Below are 23,055 nucleotides of genomic sequence, written 5' to 3' on the forward strand. Positions count from 1 at the left end.
GTCCTACATTCAGCTCTTTTCACATTTGATTTGATTGAAAGTGTTCTAGCTCGAGTGGAAGAACTCATTGAAATAAAAACAAAGTCTACCTCTGAAGAAAATATTGGGATAAAGTGAAAGTTCCACTTTCTAAATAAAACTAATAAAATAGAGTATTTTCCATTATGATTTATTTAATACCATTATAAAATTTTCTGTAAAATTTACTGCTTGAAAATAAATGTAGCTTCTCATTTATCAATTTCTATAATGATACACTATAGAACAGTTTTTTCATTGTTTGAAAATCCAATACAAACTAATAATTTTGTAACTTCATAAAATGTAGTTGAATTGTCTATATTCGTTCCTACAGTTTTAGTGAGCTTATAAAAATACTGATAACACTTTCTGCTGACGCTAGATGCTATGTAACATTTCGCAACTCCTAGTGTCAAGTTGGCTATCACACCAGTGTAAATGAGTAGAAAGTTTTGAATTCAGGCCAGTTGACTTTTCTTAGCTTCTCTTTTCCTGGCTTAGGTGGAGTCTTTGGGAGCAGAGTCCCATCACCACTTTTCCAGCAGAAGTTATAATAGGAAAACATCTGCGAAGATTAGTTTTAGAAATACTTGCTACCTTTATGGAAAAAAAGCTAAAAAATACATATGACTTTAAGAAACTGATTAGAAAATTCTGTATTTTTATTTCCTACTAAATACTTGTCCATCTAAGAAGCTACACCTGAGTTTTATGATATATGTATGTACCAATCCTTTGCTAAACAGCGTTAAAGAAATTTCACAGCGAAATTCCTAAAATAAAATCACTTAATTGTATACATGTTATTTCAAATTAATATGTCTTTAAATAGATATTTGATTATAATTTAACAGGTCTAATTATTTTCACATTCTTTGAGAAGAGCATTAAGTTGGTACTCTAATTTGGGTTAACTGAATCACTATTCAGTTGTATCTTCTGAAGTGTTTTCCAAACAGGACTTTGCTCAATGATGTAAGCTTTAGCTGTTATCATTCTGTAGCAAATGCTATCTATGTATGGTTTGGAGGTAGTCTGGAAGAAGATACAAAGAAAGATGCAGCATTATTTACAGAAATAAGATATTTTTACAAGGTCACATTTAAAAATACCTAACTTTCATTCTTTCAGCAAATCTGATCATCTTTGTGCTAAACACCAGGTATGAGTTACTAGAGTAGTCAACAGGAAAATACTTAGTTTCTATCCAAGGAATTTCAAACATGCAAGCCAAAAAGTAGAATACTATAAAAATTGCTTTAATGGGGATATGTTCCAAGTGTAAAAGTAAGGAAGACCTAAGTCTGCCTAGGGGGTTTCAGGTGTCTGGGCACACTTTGCAGAGGACAAAAAGCATGAAAAGAAAGTGGACAATTGGTAGATGACATTCCATAAGATAGTATGCTTGCACAGTTCATGACTGCAATCTGACCAACTCTTATAACTTTAGAATTTGAATGAAGATATAAGTAACCAATAGGGCCAACCAAATGCTCTTTTGGCCCCAAATGAGTCTTAAATGGTAGTGGCTACTGGAAGTAAATTGAGAAGACTTGAGAGACTTAGTTCAGGCTTGGGAAAAAGTTGCATGCTGAAACAGCAACTCCCTCAGGGGAACAGAAGCAAGATATCTGCCAGTCTTGCTCAAAAGGGTGACAACTGGAAGTTAAAAACCTTAAAATGTATATGTGTATGCGTCATATTCCCCAGGTGCCTCACCTTTGCTATAGTGCACATAAGATTAATAGCATTTACTGTGTTGTGTACTGGAAGTATTCGTAAGTTACGACCCAGGAATCTGAAAAACAATTCATGTTATACAGATCATATAACTTACATGTGTTCTCTTAAAGTAGAAAGAAGAGACAAATCTCTATTGTTTGTTATTTGTCTATGCAATTTATGCCCTGCCTTACTCCACAGAGGATTTGAGATGGCTTTATAGCCAGAACATCACTGACTAAAAAGCCTGTTCACTTTTGGCTTGGTCTTGGAGAAGCCCGTGAAACATCATGAACCCTGTCAACTCGATTCATAGAATACCTTTTTGGCCCATGTTTCATTAAATTTGATCGGTTAACATCACAGTGTTCATCATCTAGCAAAACAAAACTCACCTAAAAGATTTAAGAACTGAAATAAATACAATATAAGAAAAATACATCTATAATGCTAGTCTTCCATACCTCTGCTGAATTCTGAACATCAATTTCCATTCTTCAGGCCCATGGAGGGCAGCAGACAAAACCAAAAAACTATTTTGGTGAATGTTAATAAATTTCTCAATTCTGGCTAGAAATATTTCTTCGGTTGACAGAATACATTCCTTAGTATCCATTAATAAAAATGCAACTCCTAGGAAAGGTAAATTGAATATAAAACGTCACTTTGTCACAGAGATCAAATTTTGTTATAAACTCAGAATCAACCAAAATAGCTCTAAGTATACCATATGTGTCCAAGCCCTAAACTCATAAGGAGTAGAAATTACTATAATGAAATTCCTATACAACAGACTGATTTAGGTAGTTCTTTGAAGTGCTCTGTATAAAAGAATGACTTGTGCTAAATAAGAGAAAAACTTTTTTGGATCAGTAACTACTTTTTTTTTTTTTCCTAGATGAAAGCATTGTCCACATGAAGATACTGGGTAGTTTTTCGTTAAGATGAATTACATTTAAAAAGTTAATTTTTCATGTTATACTTTTAAAATATGTACCAGTTTGTTATAAAGGATACTACAAAGGATACAGATGAAGATACGCATAGGGCTAGGTATGTGGAAAGGTACATGGAGCTTCAATGCCTTCTCTGGGCCTGCCACCCTCCAGACACCTGCATGTGTTCAGCAACCAAGAAGCTCCTATAATTATTTTTAAAAGCTGGAAATCAGCTAAAGAAAGAGTCTTAAGCCTTCGGTCGGGTGCAGTGGCTCACGCCTGTAATCCCAGCACTTTGGGAGGCCACGGTGGGCAGATCACAAGGTCAGGAGTTCGAGACCAGCCTGACCAACATGGTGAAACCCTGTCTCTACTAAAAATACAAAAATTAGCCAGGTGTGGTGGCATGTGCCTGTAATCCCAGCTACCTGGGAGGCTGAGGCAGGAGAACCGCTTGAACTCGGGAGGCGGAGGTTGCAGTGAGCTGAGATCACGCCATTGCACTCCAGCCTGGGCGACAGAGCAAGACTCCATCTCAAAAAAAAAAAAAAAAAAAAGAAGAAGAAGCCTTCAGTGATTTCTTGTTGGGGAAACCTTTCTACCAGAACATAAAGAACTATATAAAAACCAGCCGGGTGTGGTGGCAGGCACCTGTAGTCCCAGCTGCTTGGGAGGCTGTGGCAGGGGAATGGCATGAACCCGGGAGGTGGAGCTTGCAGTGAGCAGAGATCACACCACTGCACTCCAGCCTGGGCGACAAAGCGAGACTCCGTCTCAAAAAATAAAAAATTTTAAAAAAGAATTATATAAATGAATACACTCAGCAGATAACTGCAATCTCTGAAACAGTGTGCCATTAAGAATGGTCCTAAAGGGAAACGATTATAGCTCTTCAAACGATGTGGGAGACAGTCTGAGGAAAGTGACTGTGATTATATACTAACTGAGTAAACTTGGGCAACTTACATAACCTGTCTGAACATAAGTTTCCTCTTCTGTAACATGGGAGTAAATTTTTTGTTAGATTTGTCAGAAGAATTAAATTAGATCATGTATATAAAGTAGCCAAGGCAAATATTCACCAAGTATTTTATTTCTCCCTGGAATTCTGTATTTAACCAGAAGAATGAGTTTGAGGCTATACCACTTTCAGCCTGGAGATCTATTCTAGGAGCTTTTTTGAAAGTGCTTGTCTTCCAAAACTGCTAGAAGATAAGTCTATTTGCAACCCTCCAGATAAAATCCTTTACCTCTACCTTTTTAAAAATCACTTCTGCCATTTCTCAAGCAAAGGTGGAGCTTCCCCCTTCCCATCTCCCCAGCCTTCTCTTATCCTAATCTAATTCCTTACTGGACTTTTGTCCATGACTAACAGTTGTACCAGTTGTCATTTCATGAACATTTATTTGTCCCCATGATTCTTTTAATATTTATATTATATCCAGCAAACTGTTATACAAATTGATGAAAAACATTTTTTTTTTTTTTTTTTGTATATCAGTTTTGACAAATGTTGTGGCCTCTGTTAATATAAGTAATACTTTCATGTAAGTTTAGATTGTTGGGTAAGTGGCTTTTTCTATTTTCATCTCAGTTCCAGAGCAAGTATTTTTTTCCCATCTTCTACCAGACTCCACTAGTTCAGCTTTATTTTAACCATTGTAATCTAAAAGGGAATATATTTTGGAATTGGCCATATGCACTGAGTTTGTAGTAACTAAGTTTTACACATTTACCCCTCCCAAAAGATAACACCTTAAGCTTATTATATGGTTACGGAACTATGAAGGCATTAGAATTTATACCAACATATTTCATAAGAAACTTAAGGCAGTGAGCAAACATACTGTACCAGAAAGAGAAAATATAATTGATCCATTTTCCACTGAATCTGAATATCGAACTTTGTGGCTTCGATTTTCTAGGGCAGTTGCAACTTCATAACTCTTTAAAAAAATTCAGAAATACAAATTTAAAGCATGCTTACAATTTTATTAAAGCTAAAGAAAACATTAAAAGTTTAATAGGTTATTTTATAACTACCACTTAAAGATATGATCATCAAAAGAGAAATAAATATGCTTTCCATGGAGAAAAGCTTTAAAAAATGCAAAACATTTCCTTCTACTAAAACATTTATTTCAAGTTTGGGAGTGAGGTGTGTACTACAGTTATGTTACTTAGGAACAGAAAAGACAGCATTAAAAAACTGTATAAACCAGAGCAAATGTAAACTTTCTCTTTTTTAGAGACAGATGAAGTCTCACTTTGTTGCCCAGGCTGACTTCAGATTCCTGAGCTCATGCAATCCTCCCAAAGTAGCTGGGACTATAGGTGTAAGCCACCATACCCAGCTGCAAACTTCATTTTAAAAAACAACCTGGGCAGTGGCTCACGCCTGAAATCCCAGCATTTTGGGAGGCGAAGGTGGGTGGGTCGTTTGAAGTCAGGAATCTGAGACCAGCCTGACCAACATGGTAAAAGCCCAAAATTTGCTGGGCGTGGTGAGGCATGCATGTAGTCTCAGCTACTTGGGAGGCTGAGGTAGGAGAATCACTTTAACTTGGGAGGTGGAGGTTGCAGTGAGCTGAGATTGTGCCACTGCACTCCAGCCCAGGTGACAGAGCGAGACTCTACCTCAAAAAACAAAACAAACAACTTGGAGGCTAGGCATGGTGGCCACGAAGACCTTGGAGGCCAAGGCTGGTGGATCATTTGAGTCCACAAGTTCAAGACCAGCCTGGGCATCATGGCAAAACTGCTTCTCTACAAAAAATACAAAGAATTAGCTGGGCGTGGTGGCACATGCCTGTAGTCCCAGCTACTCACAAGCTGAGGTGAGAGAATCACTTGACCCTGGGAGGTTAAGGCTGCAGTGAGCCGTGATTGCACCACTGTACTCCAGCCTGGGTGACAGAGTGAGACCCTGTCTCAAATAATAATAATAATAATAATAATAATAATAATAATAATACAACTTGGAGATGGATTCTGACATGCATTAATGTATAACTATGGAAAATAGGTGGCTGTCTATTTCTTAAATAATTGACAGAACCACGTAATGCCAGACATACACAATACCATCACAGAAGACAACCAATTTTACAATTCATCAGTTTACATTACAGTTACTTTAGTATACTTTTAAAATGTTTTAAGCCTTAGGTGAGTCAGAAAACATGTAAGAAAACAGCTATAGAACTCTTGGTTTTAATACTAACCATTTCAAATATCACCTCATTTCCTATTCCACCCAGGCAATTAAATCATATTTCCCACAATACTAAAATCTAGGATTAATAGTTTTTCCTGATAGGATAAAATTTAAACTTGGCCAGGCACAATGGCTCACACCTGTAATCCTAGCACTTTGGGAGGCTGAGGTGAATCACTTGAGCCCAGGAGTTTGAGACCAGCCTGGGCAATGTAGCATGACCTTGTTTCTACTAAAAATTAAAAAATAAATAAAAATAATAAATAAAACTCAAACTTGATAGTTTCCAGACAGATAAAAATCTCTTAGGTAGATTAATTTTATTTTCTATTTTGCCTCAGAACATGTATATTTTAAGCACACAGGCTGAAATTATGTATAAAATACATTCTTTTCTAAAGAGTATTTTGTGTTAGACAGATCCTGACCTACAGTTTAACTGTGGCTCTTTTCTTCTGCTGTTTTAAAATTATATAATGCTTCCAGCAATGGCAGATTAAGTAATTTAGGCCAACCCGCCTGCTGAAGGCAACTAGAAAAGCTGGACAATCTTCTAAAATCTGCTTGAATACACCAGAGAGCTAACAGGATAGTAAAAAATTATAAGGTCAACATCTATACAGAAATTCAAATATATGAGCAAGCATTTAGGCCACTTTTTTCCCTGAGGGCATCTGCCAGCTCAGAAAGAGGCAGAAGAGAGGCTGAACAGATCTTTTGACGAAAATAGAACAGTTCTCACAGGGACTATAGCCCAGCTTCAAACCATTTCAATCCCTGAAATTGTATTAAGGTGATAACTGAATTACTAGTGCTGCCAAGCACCTTGTAGAAATACTCTCTAGAGCAATCTTTCTCAATCAGGTCTCCTCATCTGAATTACAGAACAAAGAAAATGATCTGAGTGACTATTTTGTCAATTCTCCCATAGCTAGATGTACAGGAGACAATTTAATTCAACATTCTAGATGTACAGGATACAACTTAATTCATCATATAAAAGAGATGCCTTAGGAGTTGGGTTGTCAGATTTAGCAAATAAAAACAACACAACACTCAGTTAAATGTGAATGAGTGACAAACAATGCAATTTTCAGTATAAGTATGTTCCACGCAATATTTGGGACATAATTATAGTAAATTCACTGTTTATCTGAAATTCGAACTTTTTATTTCTATTTTTTTATTTTTATTTTTATTTTTTGAGGCAGGGTCTTACACTGTCACCCAGGCTGGAGTCCAATGGCCTGATCTTGGACCACTGCAACCTCTGCCTCCTGGGTTCAAACGATTCTCCTACCTCAGCCTCCCAAGTAGCTGGAATTACAGGCACACACCACCACGCCCGGCTAATTTTTGTATTTTTAGTAGAGACGGAGTTTCACCATGTTGGCCAGGCTGGTCTCAAAACTCCTGACCTCAAGTGATCCACCCATCTTGGCCCTCCAGAGTGCTGGGATTACAGGCGTGAGCCACCGCACCTGGCTGGAAATTCAAACTTGAGTGTCCTGTATTTTATCTGGCAACCCTACTTAGGGCATCAGGAATTTAATTTTCTTACAGAATTAAAACCTCTCAAGGGGAAGATAGCATTATTCTAGGCTTCAAATTATTTCTACAATTTTTCAAATACAAATTCCAACATACAATAAAAAATAATCAGACATACAAAGGGACATAATTCCATGAAAGAAAACTATCAGAAACAATAGAAAACAGAAACAGGCCCACAGGGGATGCATGTAGTGAAGCTATCAAATACACACCTTAAAACAGCCTGTTTATTATGATCAAGGAGATAAAACATAGCTTAAGAATTTTGGCAAAGAACTGGAAGATAGTTTAAAAATGTAAAAAACATGAGTTAAGAAAACTCCCTAAAATTTGATTCAAACAGGGCCAGGCACAGTGGCCCAGGCCTGTAATCCCAGCACTTTGGGAGGCCAAGACAATGTATTGCTTGAGCTCAGGAGTTCAAGACTGGCCTGAGCAACATAGTGAGACCCTGTCTAATTAAAAAACAACACATAATATAATAAAAAATCTGAGTCAAATCTTTAAAATAAAAAGCAGTGTATTAAGTAGACAAGTGAAGGAAGAAGACAAATATGAGAACAGTATGAACAGAAAGAGTAACAAAGGTAAAGGCATTCAGACCTAAACGTATGGTTCTTATACGGTGAGTGGGTAAGGTATATACAAGTCAGATAATTTGGGTACAATGTTAGGAATAATTGCTGGCAGTCATGAGCACCCATATAGATCATGCCAATGAATGTCAATAATATCCTATTATCAGGAGGAACCAACTAAAAGAATAAAATAATGGAATGCTTAAAAAAAAAAATGAAGGTAAAATTAGAAAGTATTGAATTGAGAAAACAATAGGTAAGTCCAAGAGCTGATTCATCAAAATGACCAGGAAGCTAAGTATAGATTTTTCAAAATACATTTCATAGAATATTAGTCCTATTAGATATTAAAAGATGCTCCTGACTGAAATAAGACTGGGAAATGCTGAATATTATTTCATCTCTCTTTGGGGTTTTACAATGCATTTGAACATATTAAAGTCTCTGAATAATAGTACAGTAAAAAGAAAACTTAACCAAAACAAAACAAAAAAAACCACTTGTTTAACTTTGTTTATACCAGCATCCAAAATAAAATCCATACAATACTCCTTCCTGCATATGTAACATCTATTAATAATCTTTAAAACTAGTATTATGTCAGCCAGGTGTAGTGGCTCACGCCTGTAATCCCAGTACTTTGGGAAGCCATCGTGCAGGTTGGGGTGGGGGCGGGGATCGGAGTTCGAGACCAGCCTGGCCAACATGGTGAAACCCCATCTCTACTAAAAATACAAAAATTAGCTGGCGTGGTGGCAGGCACCTGTGATCCCAGCTACTTGGGAGGCTGAGGCAAGAGAATCACTTGAGCCTGAGAGGCGGAGGTTGCAGTGAGCCAAGATTGTGCCACTACTCCAGCCTGGGCGACAGAGCGAAGCTCCATCTCAAAAAAACAAAAAACAAAAACTAGTATGTCTAGCACATCACTCATAAGAAAGAAAATTTAAGTAAAAACAGGAATGAAAAGGGGCACTTCATGGCAGTTTATTAGAAAATTTAAAGAATGACAATATGAAACTTTTCACCACAGAAATGTAAATTTCATAAAGTTCAACTTAATACATTTAAAAGCCTCTATAAAATGGGTAAATGTTTGTAAAAATATAATTTATGAAAATAGACTCACAATAAAGTATAAAACAAAATATAACAAAAACCTTAAAACCACACCTTACTATGGAACAATCATTTCTTGCCCCTTCATTCCAGACATCAGCTGGTGTCCATAAGATAAATATTAGGGCAATGGAGAAGTCTTGTGAGCTGAGGGTTGTGAGCTGACCACCTACTCTCAGGCATTCAACTTTCCATCTCTCCCCCTCTCCAAACTGTAAGGAAACAGTCTCATTCCAATGCTGCCAAGGCTAGAATATCAGTTTCTGGTTCTTTAGCTCTCAAAAAGCTTTAATATATATCTGCATATCTTTACTGTTTCTGGAATTCCTTAACATCTCCATTAGAGTGCTTACAGAAAGAAAAAAAAAAAAACTTTAGAAAATCTCCAACCTTCAAAGAATTAAGGAAGTAGGATGTTGAAAATGAATGCAAAAAGTCTATTCATTTATCTTTAAAATACATGTAGCTTATGCACTTCCTGCTCCCCACAACTAATTGTGGATAATCAAGCTAAGAAACTTTTAAAATATTGTTCCATATGAAAGCTGCTTTTAATTTTTTTAAGTTAAAGATCAGTGGCCCAAATGCCCCTTTACCTTAAGAGATGAGCTAATAATAATGGTGGTTGTCCATTTTATTTTTTCGTTTCCACTTTCAGCCATCTGTCTGTCTGTAGATCAACCTAGCTTCTAATGGTGCAACAATCTGAGAAAATTAAGAACAAAAAGAATACAAAGAACTATCTGATGAATAAGTAAATTAAAGATGGAACTAAAACTAGGGTACTGGAGACATTTTAAAGAATATTTGAACATCAAAATTTGACAACAGAAAAAGTATCTGTCTTGTTATACATTTAGCTTATTCAATACTATGCTTCCCATTAACAAGTATCAAATCAATGATTCCCATTTCAGCACACTAACTTTAAAGAAAGAGGACTTGCATCAAGAACATGCAAGGTCTGAGGTTTTTATCCTACCTGCAAGCTAAAAAGTTAGCCTGCCAGAGTTTCACTTATACAGACAAAAGACAGACTCAGAGACAAAGGACAGTTTTTTACTCAAAGCAACAGCAGTATAGCCACAGTATCATTTTCTTGCACTAGTTCCTCAAGCCCAATTCCCACAGGGTGATGGGACAAAGGCCAGGTGACATCTGCACACACAGTGGGTTGCATTATAGGAAAGAAACCCAGAGCTTAGGAAACCTCAATCTTTTGTAAGCAAACCTGCCTTCTACTATGGAGGGAAATACTATATCTCAAATAGGGAATATGTGAGGTGGGACCTAAATATTTGCATCTTTTTTTTTTTTTAAAGAGGGTCTCACTCTTTGACCCACAGGCTGGAGTACAGTGGTGCAATCCTACCCTCAAACTCCTAGGCTCAAGCAATCCTCCTGCCTCAGATTCCCAAGTAGCTAGGACTACAGGTATGCACCACCATGCCTGGCTAATTTTTTTTTTAACTTGTTGTGGAGATTGGGGGGGGGGGTCTCCCTATGTTGGCCAAGCCGGTCTTGAACTCCTGGCATCAAGCGACCGGCAACCTCCTGAAGTGTTAGGATTACAAGCATGAGTCACTGCACGGCCAGTATGTGCGGTTCTAAGAGGTACACAGGTGATGATGATGATTCTGGTCTGGGGACCACAATTTAAGAACCACTGCGCTAAGAGAAGGAAAAGTATTCTGCAGAACAACAACAACAATGCATCATACAGTGGCAACCAGGTATACAGTAAAATAAAATTGCATTTAAGTTCAGCATGCTAAAGTTTATAGTATACATATCTGAGGTGAGAAGAAAGAAAATCACCATAAACTTAGTAGCATAAAATGGAATCTCACTGTGCTCTAAATTTGCTACTTTTCTAATTTCATTGAGACTGAAAACCCTGAAGTCATGTTTCCACTTGTTTTCTGCCCATTTTCCTTCAGTTTTTTCTTTTTCTTATACATTTGTAGGATTTCTTTATATATTATAGGTATCAGTCCTTTGTCAGCTATGTATTTTCTACCTGTTTGTGACTTGTCTCCCCTCCTTCTTTAGGGTAATTCTTGATACACACAAATTATTTCCAATGTAGTCAAATTTATCAATTTTTTTCATTTATGGTTAGTGGGTTTTGTTTCTTATTTACGAAATCTTCCTGGGCAGCCATCTTGCTCTTGCTGCACACTGAAATTGGAGGACCTTCTCTGCTTCAGATTAACCAACAGCATATATCAAGAAAAGTTAGCCAAACTTCTGGATCAGGTCCAGAATGGGGGCAAGGGTACGGCTCACAGAAAGAAGATGGTAAGAAGAACAGCTACAGCTGATGACAAAAAGCTGGAGAAGAGCTCCAAGCTGCCCGACGGCCAGGTCATCACCATCGGCAACTAGCAGTTCTGGTGTCCGGAGGTGCTGTTCCAGCCTTCCTTCCTGGGCATGGAATCCTGCGGAATCCACAAGACCACGTTCAACTGCATCATGAAGTGTGATGTGGATATCTTCAAAGACCTGTATGCCAACACAGTGCTGTCCAGTGGCACCACCATGTACCCGCACATCGCCAACAGGATGCAGAAGGCAATCACTGCCCTGGCACCTGGCACCATGAAGATCAAGATCATTGCGCCCTGAGAGCGAAAGTACTGAAAGTACTCAGTGTGGATCGGCAGCTCCATCCTGGCCTCACTGTCCACCTTCCAGCAGATGTGGATTAGCAAGCAGGAATATGACAAATTGGGCCCCTCTATTATTCACCACAAATGCTTCTAAATAGACTGTGAGCAGATGCATAGCTTTTGCTGCATTGGTTAATTCAGAAGTATAAATTTGTCCCTGGCAAATGCATATATCATAAATCTGGAATCAGCCTTTGAAAAGAAACTGTCCTTGAAGCTAGTATCTGATATCAGCACTGGATCGTAGAACTTGTGGCTGATTTTGACCTTGTATTCAAGTTAACTGTTCCCCTTGGTATTTGTTTAATACCCTGTACATATCTTTGATTTCAACCCTTAGTACATGTGGCTTGGTCACTTCGTGGCTGATGTAAGAACATGCTTGTGGAAGACAAGTCTGTGGCTTGGTGAGTCTGCGTGGCCAGCAGTCTCCGATCTGTGCAGGGTATTAATGTGTCAGGACTGAGTGTTCTGGGATTTCTCTAGAGGCTGGCAAGGGCTCCTGAACCAGTTGTTTCTGTCCTTTCCATCAGACAATCTGGAGAGTCACAACTGTATCTAGAAAAACTGTCTGCCAGAAGCAAAAGTAAATTCCATATGAAGGAAGATATCATCCAGAGCCTCAGGTTACAAATTAGTGTTACAATTTTGCAATCATAACATCCAGCACACAATAAAAAAGTACTCAGGCATACAAAGAGTTAAGAACAGACTGAAAACCAAGGGGGAAAAGCTGACTGTAAAGAAGAGACCAAGGGGAGACTGAAGTACTGGCATTGTCATATCCAGACTATAACTGATTAACTTGTTCAAAGCAATATATGACAATTGGAGCATTTTGGCAGAAAATTTGAAACTGTAAAAGTAAATAAAATGGAAATTCTGGAAATGAAAAAATATCAAAATTGGAAACAATTCAATGGATAGGCTCAAGAGCATATTACACACAAGTGTAGAATGTAGGTCAGAGGAAAATATCCAGACTGAGGTAGGTTAAGCAAAAGGATAAAGGACACAGAGAAAAGCATAATACACATACAAGGCATTATTAGGCTTGTGAAATGGTCTAACACAGAGATAACTGAAGTTTGAGAAAGAGAAAAGAGAATGGAGCAGGACCAATACATAAAAATAGAGTGGCCAAGTCAATTTTCCAAAATTGACTAAAGACATCAAGTTGTAGGTTCAAGAGCAATAATAAATCTGAACAGATTAAACTAAGCAACAGATTAACAAAGTAAAACGGAAAACCAAAAAAAAAAATCTTCAAAGGAGCCAGTGAAGAAAAGGTGTATTTTTAAAGGGAAACAGTAAACTGACTTCTCAATAGAAACATGGTAGCTAGGAGGCAACTGAATAATAACTTTTAAGTACTGAAAGAAAACAATTGTCAACACAGGATTTCATAGCTGAAATTAATGTTTTAAAATGAAGGAAAATAAAGAAAATTTTATGACAAAATAAACCAGAGACTTCATCATCAGTCGACCCACACTTAAAGGAGATACCAGGAGAAGTTCTTCAGGCACAAGGCAAATGATCCCACATGGAAGCACAAAGATGCCAGAATAAATGAAGACTAATGGAAATAAGAAATATAAATACGTGGGTAACTCTAAATCAAGAATGACTACAAATAAGAACAATAATATATAATGAAGTATCAAATAGATGTTCTATTAAAATATACAACAACAATAGCAAAAAAAAAAAGGAGACATGATGGTAACTGTACCTAAGATGCTTGAGGTCCTTGAAGTGGTAGAAGTACTCACTTATACTAGATCTCAATAAGTCAATCATGCATTTTGTAATTTGAGTTAATCAGCAAATTATGGTTAAAAAAAAAACTCAACGAGGTAAGAGAAAAACAGATTTAAAGCAAGCAAACAAACAAAAACACTTCAGAAGTCCAAAAGCAAGAAAGAGAGAGAAAAAAGAACATACAACTTGAGGGACAAATAGAAAACAAATACTGACATGGCATATTAAACCCGAATACATTAGTATCTACATGTAAGACTAAATTCTACAACTAAAAGAAAAGATTGCCCCAAATGACAAGAGAAAAACCATATGCTGCTTACAATAAAAACACTTTACTATATAAAAAGGGTGAAAGTAAAAGGATAGGAAAACATATACCACACAACCATTAACCAAAAGAAAATTGCTACCATATGTTAACTTGCATCCACGTTAAGCCTGGGCGACAGAGCAAGACTCCGTCTCAAAAAAAAAAAAAAGAAAAGAAAGAAGAGAACTGTAAGTGGTAAATAGATGCATAAACGTAAGACTAAATAAGTATGTGTTTTCCTCAGCTCTCCTCTTAATTTCTCTAAAAGATGAATATATAAAGCAGTAATTATATTATTGGGTCAAGTGTGTGTGTCTGTGTGTATGTGTGTGTGCGTGCATGCACGTATGTGTGCATGTGAGTATATCGGGAGGAAATGGAGCTATATTGGTGCAAAGTTTCTCTATTTTTCCATAATTAAATTAGTGTTAATCTGAAATAATAAATTAAGATGCATATTATAGTATCCAGAGAAAGCACTAAGAAAAATAACAGAAAAAATTTAAAAGTCAGAGGAATCAAAGTGGTTTACTACAAAATATTCATATAACACAAAAAAGGTAGTAAAGAAGAAACAGAGGAACAAAAAAGACATGAGACATCTAGAAACTAAATAGCAAAACGACAGACTTGATAGTGGTGATGGTTGTACCTCATTAGTGGATGTACTAAAAATCACTGACTTGTACATTTTAAAATGTATTTTATGTCACATGACTTATATCTCAATTTTAAAAATCTTTAAATAGCAGTCAGCCATACTGAGTAATTACATTAAAATGTGAATGGATAAAATGTTACAGTCAAACCAAAATCCAACTATATGTTGTCTTCAGATTCAAGGATACAAATAGGTTGAAAGTAAAAGAACGGAAAAAGATACATCATGCAAACAGTAACCATAAGAGAGCTGGAGTGACTATATTGATAAAAAAACAAAATAGACTTTAAGATAAATATAAACTGAGACAAAGAAAGTTGTATAATAATGATAAAAAGGTCAATATATCAGGAATATATAACAATGTATATATTCCTGATATATACATTCCTTATATATTGTATATTCATCTAACAGAGCTACAAAATACATGAAACTAAAGTCATACAAACCACAATAGAATTAAAAATTAATATCAATTAAAAATTGGGGGGAAAGCCACAAATACTTGGAAATCAAACACACACTTCTAAGTAACCCATAGATCAAAGAATAAATCATAATGGATGCTAGGCAATATTTTGAAATGAGTGAAAACAAACAAAACATATAAAAATTTATGAAATGTAGCTAAAGGAATACTTAGAAGGAAACATATATCTTTAAAAGACTAAATTAGGCCAGGTGCAGTGGCTCACGTCTGTAATCCCAGCACTTTGGGGACCCAAGGCCAGTGGATTGCTGGAGCCCAGGAGTTTGTGCCCAGCGCGGGCAACATAGCAAAACTCCATCTCCACAAAAAATACAAAAATCAGCTGGGTATGGTGGCACACGACTCTAGTCCCAACTACTCGGGAGGCTGTGGAGGGAGGATCACCTGAGCCTGGGGAGGTTGAGATGACTGCTCCACTGCACACTAGCCAGCCTGGGCGACAGAGTGAGACCTTGTTTCAAGAAAGAAAAAAAAAAAAAAGAGAGAGAGAGGCTAAACTGGAAAAGAGGAATGATGTCAAATTAACACCTTATTCCATCTTATATTAAAAGAGGAAGAGGCCGGGCACAGTGGCTCATGCCTGTAATGCCAGCACTTTTGGAGGCTGAGGCGGGCGGATCATGAGGTCAAGAGACCCGCTTTCAATCAGACAATCTGGAGAGTCACAGCTGTATCTAGAAAAACTGTCTGCCAGAAGACCATCGTGGCCAACACGGTGAAACCCCGTCTCCACCAAAAATACCAAAATCAGCTGGGTGTGGTGGCAGGCGCCTGTAGTCCCCGGTACTCGGGAGGCTGAGGTAGGAGAATCGCCTGAATCCAGGAGGCAGAGGTTGCAGTGAGCCTAGATCACGCCACTGCACGCCAGCCTGGTGACAGAGCAAGACTCAGTCTCAAAAAAAAAAAAAAAAAAAAAAAAAGAATAAATTAAACCCAAAGCAATGGGGAAAAAAGGAAGTAATAAAGATTAAAGAAGAAATCAATGGAATAAAAATAGAATAAAGAAAATAAACAGTTCTTTGAAAAGATCAACAACATTGACAAACATTGAGCTAGACTGTCTTTACAACAAACAGTGCTGGAACAATTCAATATCAGTATGTTTTAGAAAATGAACTCGGATCCATTCCATATACCATAACCAAAATTTAACTCAGAATGAATCATAGGCCTACATGTAAAACATAAAACTATAAATCTTCTAGATGAAAATAGGGCACAATAATTGTGACCTTGAGTTAGGTAAATAATTTTAGTATGACACCAAAAACACAATCCATAAAAGAAAACAAATTGATAAACTGGACTTCATCTAAGTTAAAAACTTATGTCTGGCTGGGCGCAGTGGCTCATGCCTCTAATCCAGCACTTTGGGAGGCTGAGGCAAGCAGATTATGAGGTCAGGAGATCGAGACCATCCTGGCTAACAGTGAAACCCCATCTCCACTAAAAATACAAAAAATTAGCCAGGCGTGGTGGTGGGTGCCTGTGGTCCCAGCTACTTGGGAGGCTGAGGCAGGAGAATGGCGTGAACCTGGGAGGCAGAGCTTGCAGTGAGCCAAGATCGTGCCACTGCACTCCAGTCTGGGCAACAGAGTGAGACTCCATCTCAAAAAAAAAACAAAAACAAAAACAAAAAAAACTTCTCTTTCCAAAGATGCTTTTGTATCAAAACTGCACTTGTACCACCTCAAGTTATAAAAATGTTTAAAAAGACACAGCCATCTTACAGGTTTTTAAATAGCTCTGAAAATGTTTAATAATGTTAAGTGTGTCATTTTAAAATTAGCAAATTCTGTTGTGTCAGAAGAGAAGTACAGGAGTCCAATACCAGGGCTACTTAAAATATTTCCTATGGTGAGATTCCGATACCTGCAGCAAATCTGGCTACTCCAATGCCAATTGCTTACTATTGCTGCTATGGAAACTAAAATTAATGCCAGGCAATTGAAATCAAGCAAAGAAAGCAAAACTAATCGTTATGCATAGTGAAAAATAACCTCTTTGAAACACTTTGATATTCACTGAAAAAGGTTCCAGAAGTTACATCCCAATTATTTTCCAAAAGGAAAAAATCTTCAACTTTTAGATAAAATAATCTTCACTGCTTACAAAGCTAGAAAAATACCACCTTTGCTCTTACAGCATGTTGTTTCAGTAGTAAAATTTATTTTTAAATTTCAACTTTTATTTTAGATTCAGGGGGTACACGTGCAGGTTTCATGGGTATATTGCGTGATGTTGAGGTTTGGGGTACAAATGATCCCGTCACCCAGGTAGTGAGCACAGTACCCAAAAGGTAGTTTTTCAGCCCTTATCCTCCTTCCTCCCTCTCCCCTCTAGTAGCCCCCATTGTCTATTATTCGTATCTTTATTTCCATATGTACTCAATGGTCAGCTCCCACTTATACGTGAGAGCATGTGATATTTGGTTTTCTGTTCATGCACTAATTCACTTAGGATAATGCCCTCCAGCTGCATCCGTGTTGCTGTAAAGGACATGATTTCCTTCTTTTTTTTTTTTTTTTTTTTTTTGAGACGGAGTCTCGCTCTGTCGCCGGGGCTGGAGTGCAGTGGCCGGATCTCAGCTCACTGCAAGCTCCGCCTCCCGGGTTCACGCCATTCTCCTGCCTCAGCCTCCCGAGTAGCTGGGACTACAGGCGCCCGCCACCTCGCCCGGCTAGTTTTTTGTATTTTTTAGTAGAGACCGGGTTTCACCATGTTAGCCAGGATGGTCTCGGTCTCCTGACCTCGTGATCCGCCCGTCTCGGCCTCCCAAAGTGCTGGGATTACAGGCTTGAGCCACCGCGCCCGGCCGATTTCCTTCTTTTTATGGCTGCATAGTATTCCATGATGTATATGTACTCCATTTTCTTTATCCAAGCCATGATTTAATTTAATTCCTGCTTTTGCCATGAATTAAAAATATCCTTTGTCTCTGTCTGAGGCATCTTATATATTCTGCAAGCATCTATAAAACAGTAACAGGCTAGCTTGTTAGCTTGCAAGTACGATAAAATCTCAGACTTTTCACAGTTCTTGGCAGGCATTATCTACTAAAGTTGAAGATACTCGTAACCTGTAACTCAGCAACTCCACTCCTAAATGTATACTCAACAGAAATGCATGTGATCTGTACTAAGAGACTTATACAAGAATGCTCATAATAGCATTTTTTAAAACTTCATTCTTCATACTTTTGTTTAAGGTTTCTTTTTAATCCTACCTGTCAAGGCTAGAATGGTCCATAGTTAGAATTGGAGGTCACAGTATGAACTCATTGTTAACTTAATATAGATACAGATGAATATACACAGAAATATTTTATAGATACAGTCATGCACTGCATATTGACTGTTCAGTCAACAATGGACTGCATATATGACTAGTGGTGCCACAAGATGACAATACTGTATTTTACTTTTTTACATTTAGATATGTTTAGATATGCAGGTTGCCTACAGTATTCAGTACATTAACATGCTATACACATTTGTAGCCCAGGAGCAATAGGCTATACCATATAGTCTAGATGTCTAGTAGGCTACCCCATCTAAGTTCGTGTAATTACACTCTATGATGTTCTCACGACGACAAAATCACCTAATGATGCATTTCTCAGAACACATCCCCATCATTAAGCAATGCATGACTGTATGTGTATATACCCAGATTAGTATACCACATATTTCTTTACTCTGTTGGCTGAAAGGGCCTAAAACAAATGACACCCTAGCACCTGGGTGCTAGCAAGAAGAACACCTAGCACCCAGATTTTGGTTTCTAAATAGCATTCTCCAAGAAAGGAAGCAGCGCTCCTTGGAGAAATGGCTGATTCTAGAACTGGGACAGGAAACATACAAGATGAGTCCAGAGAATCTTATAGTGCCAAAAAGTAAGAAAGTACTTAAAACAAAACCAAACAGGCCGGGCGCGGTGGCTCACGCCTGTAATCCCAGCACTTTGGGAAGCTGAGGTGGGCGGATCATGAAGTCAGGAGATCAAGACCATCCTGGCTAACACGGTGAAACCCCGTCTCTACTAAAAAATCAAAAAAATTAGCCGGGCGTGGTGGCAGGCGCCTGTAGTCCCAGCTACTTGGCAGGCTGAGGCAGGAGAATGGTGTGAACCCAGGAGATGGAGCATGCAGTGAGCCAAGATCGCACCACTGCACTCCAGCCTGGGCGACAAAGGGAGACTCCATCTCAAGGAAAAAAAAAAAAAAAAAAAAAAAACACATACAAACAAAAAACTCCCACACAGATGGCATTGATGGGGTATGTCATAAGAGCAGAGGAACCAACTGAAAGAGCTCCCAATGGCTAAAGCTGTAACAATTTGAGCATAATAGCATTATAATCCAAAGTATAAAATGAATATCCATGAGTCTACACTGGTATAAATGTTTGAACAAACCAATAAATGGAGAAGAGACAAATCTGTGCAGAATAATTCCAAATAATTTATGTATATATACTCCAACATTAACAACAGGAACACAGAGCTGGGCACAGTGGCACACACCTATAATCCAAGCTACTCGGGAGACTGAAGCAGGAAGACTGCTTAAGGCCAAGAGTTTGAGGCTGCAGCGCATTATGTTTGCACCTATGAATAACGACTGTATTCCAGACTGGGCAACATAGCAAGACCCTGTCTCTAAAAATATTAAACAGTGGGGGCAGGGAATATAACTCCCCACTCCTTAGGTGTGGCTGCACATATGACTTCCTTCCAAAGAGTACATACAGTACAGAAAGTGGGCGAGTGGGAAGTAGCTTCGCATTAGAAAAGCCTGACAAACACTACTTCAGCCAAGTGGTCAAAGCCTACATCAATAGTAATAAATCATGTTGATAGTATGTACTTTTGATATGATGTAGTCTTCCTTTCAATAACCCATAACCCAGTCCTATCATGAGAAAAACATCAAACAAATTCCATCAATAGGGCATCTACAAATTATCACACCAGTAATTCTCAAAGCCCTCAAGGTCACCAAGATCAAGTAAGTCTGAAGAACTGTCACAGCCAAGAGGAGCCTAAGGAAACATTACAACTAAACGTAATGTGTTATCTTTATTGGGATCCTGGAACACAAAAAAAGACTAAGGTAAAAACCAAGGTTAAAAACTAAGGGAATCTGAATAAACTACGGACTTCAGCTAATAGTAACGTAGCAATACTGGTTCATTAACTGTAACAAATGTACCATACTAATATGTTAATAACACAGGGCAATGGGTGTAAGATGTTAACAATGGGGGAAATTGGATATAGGGTACGTGGGAATACTCTGCAGTATTTTCTCATTTTTTTCTGTAAATCTAAAATGGTTGTAAAAAATGAAGTCTATTTTAAAAGTCCTACTTCAAGGCCCATTAGAATTCTGCCTCCTCCAGAAATCATCCCTGATCTCCTCAAACTAAATGAGACTTCTCCTTATTTAGAATGCGCCTTACACCTTTATTGATCACATAAGCCACATTTTGCCCAATATAGTTGTTTATAAACGTATTTCATTGTCCTTACTAAATCATAAATTTCTTAACGTCAACCAAGTTTATATTATCCATGTTACTAATAACGCAAAAGCAGTTCAAAGCAAAATTGAGAAACCAACTAACCCAAATGAAAGTCAGGTGTGGTGGCTCACACCTGTAATCATACCTTTATTGATCACTTAAACCATATTTTGCCCAATACAGTTGTTTATAAATGTATTTCATTGTCCTTACTAAATCATGTCTTAATGTCAACCAAGTTTATATTATCCATGTTACTAATAATGCAAAAGCAGTTCAAAGCAAAATTGAGAAACCAACTAACCCAAATGAAAGTCACTTTCAGGATGGGTGTGGTGGCTCACACCCTTATCCCAACACTTTGGGAGGCCGAGGCAGGTGGATCTCTTGAAGCCAGGAATTCGAGACCAGCCTGGGTAACATGTTGAAACCCCATCTCCACTAAAAATACAAAAGTCAGCCAGGTGTGGTGGTGTGCACCTGTAATCCCAGCAACTCGGGAGGCTGAGGCAGGAGAATCGCTTGAACCCAGGAGGTGGAGGTTGCAGTGACCTAAGATCCCATCACTACACTCCAGCCTGGGTGATAAGAGCGAGACTCTGTCTAAAAAAAAAAAAAGAGAAAAGAAAGAAAGTCACTTTCAGTGATTGGTAAGTTAATATCTTCCAAGGTGATTTCATTACACTTTTCAACAACTTTAATAATTAGAAAGTTCTTCCTGGTGAGTTGAAACCAGCTGCTAATTTCCTCATTTATTGCATGAATGAATGAACGACAAATTAACTAGCTCCATGAGAGCAGGGACACATTCTGATTCTGTTTTACCTTACTCAGCACCTGGCACTCAGTAGACACTCAAAGATTTGTGAATGAGTAAATGGTGAGTTGGCTGGGGGAAGGGCTTCAACTTCTATAATTCCCCCTACACACACTTACTAATACACCCATATAGCTATTAATACATGTATGCAAAGGTTACAAGAACTTTTTGGAGTAGTTACTGGTATGTATGTAGATATGTATGTGTCTGTCAGTCAGTAATCTATAAATATTCATTTAAATCTAGTAATATGTAAACATTCATTTAAACCTTCACACCCTTATACATAGGATTTAAAAACAATTTAAACAACTAAAGCTAAGAGAAGTAAAGTAATCACATGCACAAATAAGTGAGAAAGGAGTTGGGGTCAGTCGTGTCCCAAGTCCCTGTTCAAGGCGAGGAATGAATCAGAAATCTGGGGCTGGGGCAGCGCCTCCTCAGTATTTCTGGGGAAAAGCTCCTCGACCAGCACCCAAGCAGGGACTGTGTGGCTTTGGGCAAATCACGTCACCTCTGGTTGGGCTGCGTCCTCACCTGAAAACAAAAAGCTTTTAAACGCGAGCTGAAGGCTGAGCTCGCAGGGACAGAGGGGAGCGGCAGGCGCGGGGCGGGGGTCCGGGAGGCCCGAGGGTGGAGGAGGGACGATCACTAATGGGCACCTGGGGGACGACAGAATCTGGACAACAAGCCCCCGTGACACGAGTTTACCTATATAACACACCTGCACACGGACTCCTAAACCTAAAATAAAAGTTAAATTAAAATAAAACAAAAGCTTGGACCCAATGGCCTCTTAAACCTTTGCCAGTTCCAAGGTCCTGGTATTCTGGGCTTTTGTTGTTACTGTTTTGTTTTTTCCAAGCTCTAGAGTGTTTGTAAATTTAAGTTTCACACTGCCCTACCATCTCCAGCAAGTCACTTTCCCTGCTCAGTCTCCTCACGGGTCCAGTGAGGGGCCGTCCTACAAGGATCTTCAAGGTCTCTACCATTGTTTACTTTTCGGAGTGACCAACAAAGCCTAAAGCAAATAAAATTTACTCGCAGGTGGGTGACAGGGCTTCTGACAGGGAAAACCCCGAGGGAGCCCTTTCCACACCGGATTTTCCAGGAGAAAATAGGGTGGGCATGATCTCCTCCCCTCGCCCGCCAAAGCCCTGAGGTAAAGCTATGAGTTCGGCAAGTGAGAGCGCACTATGCCGGAGAAGAACAAAGAAAAACGCGAAGAGACAGGTCTGCGGAGGCCTCATCCCCCAGCGCTGCAAACCCACCTGCTCACCAGGTCCTCAGAGACAGCTCAGGGTTTACCAAACTTCCAGAACGTTCTGCGAGCAGACAGACGCACCGCCGGCGGGGCGGGGCACCCAGGGTGCCTGGGGCAGGGTTCAGCAGCCGCTGGGCTTCTGCGCAACCGCAGACCCCGCAAACCTTTCCCGCGCTTCTGGCTCCTGCTTCTGATTTGCAGGAAGCCGGAAGTGGTTAAGTAAAAACAAGATTTGTAGGCCGGGTGCGGCGGCTCACGCCTGTAATCCCAGCACTTTGGGAGGCCGAGACGGGCGGATCACGAAGTCAGAAGTTCGAGACCAGCCTGACCAACATGGTGAAACCCCATCTCTACTGAAAATGCAAAAATCAGCTGGGCATGGAGGCGCGTGCCTGTA

General features: G+C 38.7%; 2 protein-coding genes across 7 annotated transcripts in view; one reads left to right on the top strand and one right to left on the bottom strand.

Moving 5' to 3' along the window:
• GLMN (glomulin, FKBP associated protein) overlaps positions 1 to 818 on the top strand; it is a 56,330-nt gene extending 55,512 nt beyond the window's left edge. For 2 of the 5 annotated variants that reach the window (XR_001883627.1, XR_001883628.1), the window contains one exon: positions 1 to 241. Coding sequence is in view for 2 of the 5 variants with exons in the window: in XM_017863324.1 (XP_017718813.1) it covers positions 1 to 117 (117 nt within the window). In the remaining 3 variants the exon portion in view is untranslated. The other 3 variants (XM_017863324.1, XM_017863325.1, XR_001883629.1) reach the window with 2 other exon arrangements.
• CUNH1orf146 (chromosome unknown C1orf146 homolog) lies at positions 792 to 22,774 on the bottom strand. Of its 2 annotated transcripts, none has more exons than XM_017863329.1 (6): positions 22,666 to 22,774; positions 9,743 to 9,851; positions 4,534 to 4,627; positions 2,208 to 2,376; positions 1,741 to 1,819; positions 792 to 1,056 (listed from the first exon to the last, which is right to left on the bottom strand). In XM_017863329.1, the coding sequence occupies exons 2-6, from the start codon at positions 9,806 to 9,808 to the stop codon at positions 922 to 924; spliced, it is 543 nt and encodes a 180-aa protein (XP_017718818.1). In that variant the 5' UTR covers positions 9,809 to 9,851; positions 22,666 to 22,774; the 3' UTR covers positions 792 to 921. The 2 variants fall into 2 exon arrangements, with proteins under 2 accessions (XP_017718818.1, XP_017718819.1); XM_017863330.1 differs by lacking the exon at positions 22,666 to 22,774 and adding an exon at positions 20,879 to 20,955.
• Positions 22,775 to 23,055: the final 281 nt, after the last annotated feature.

This window comes from Rhinopithecus bieti, unplaced genomic scaffold (genome assembly GCF_001698545.2).
Source record: "Rhinopithecus bieti isolate Rb0 unplaced genomic scaffold, ASM169854v2 scaffold_68834, whole genome shotgun sequence".
NCBI classification, from domain to species: domain Eukaryota; kingdom Metazoa; phylum Chordata; class Mammalia; order Primates; family Cercopithecidae; genus Rhinopithecus; species Rhinopithecus bieti.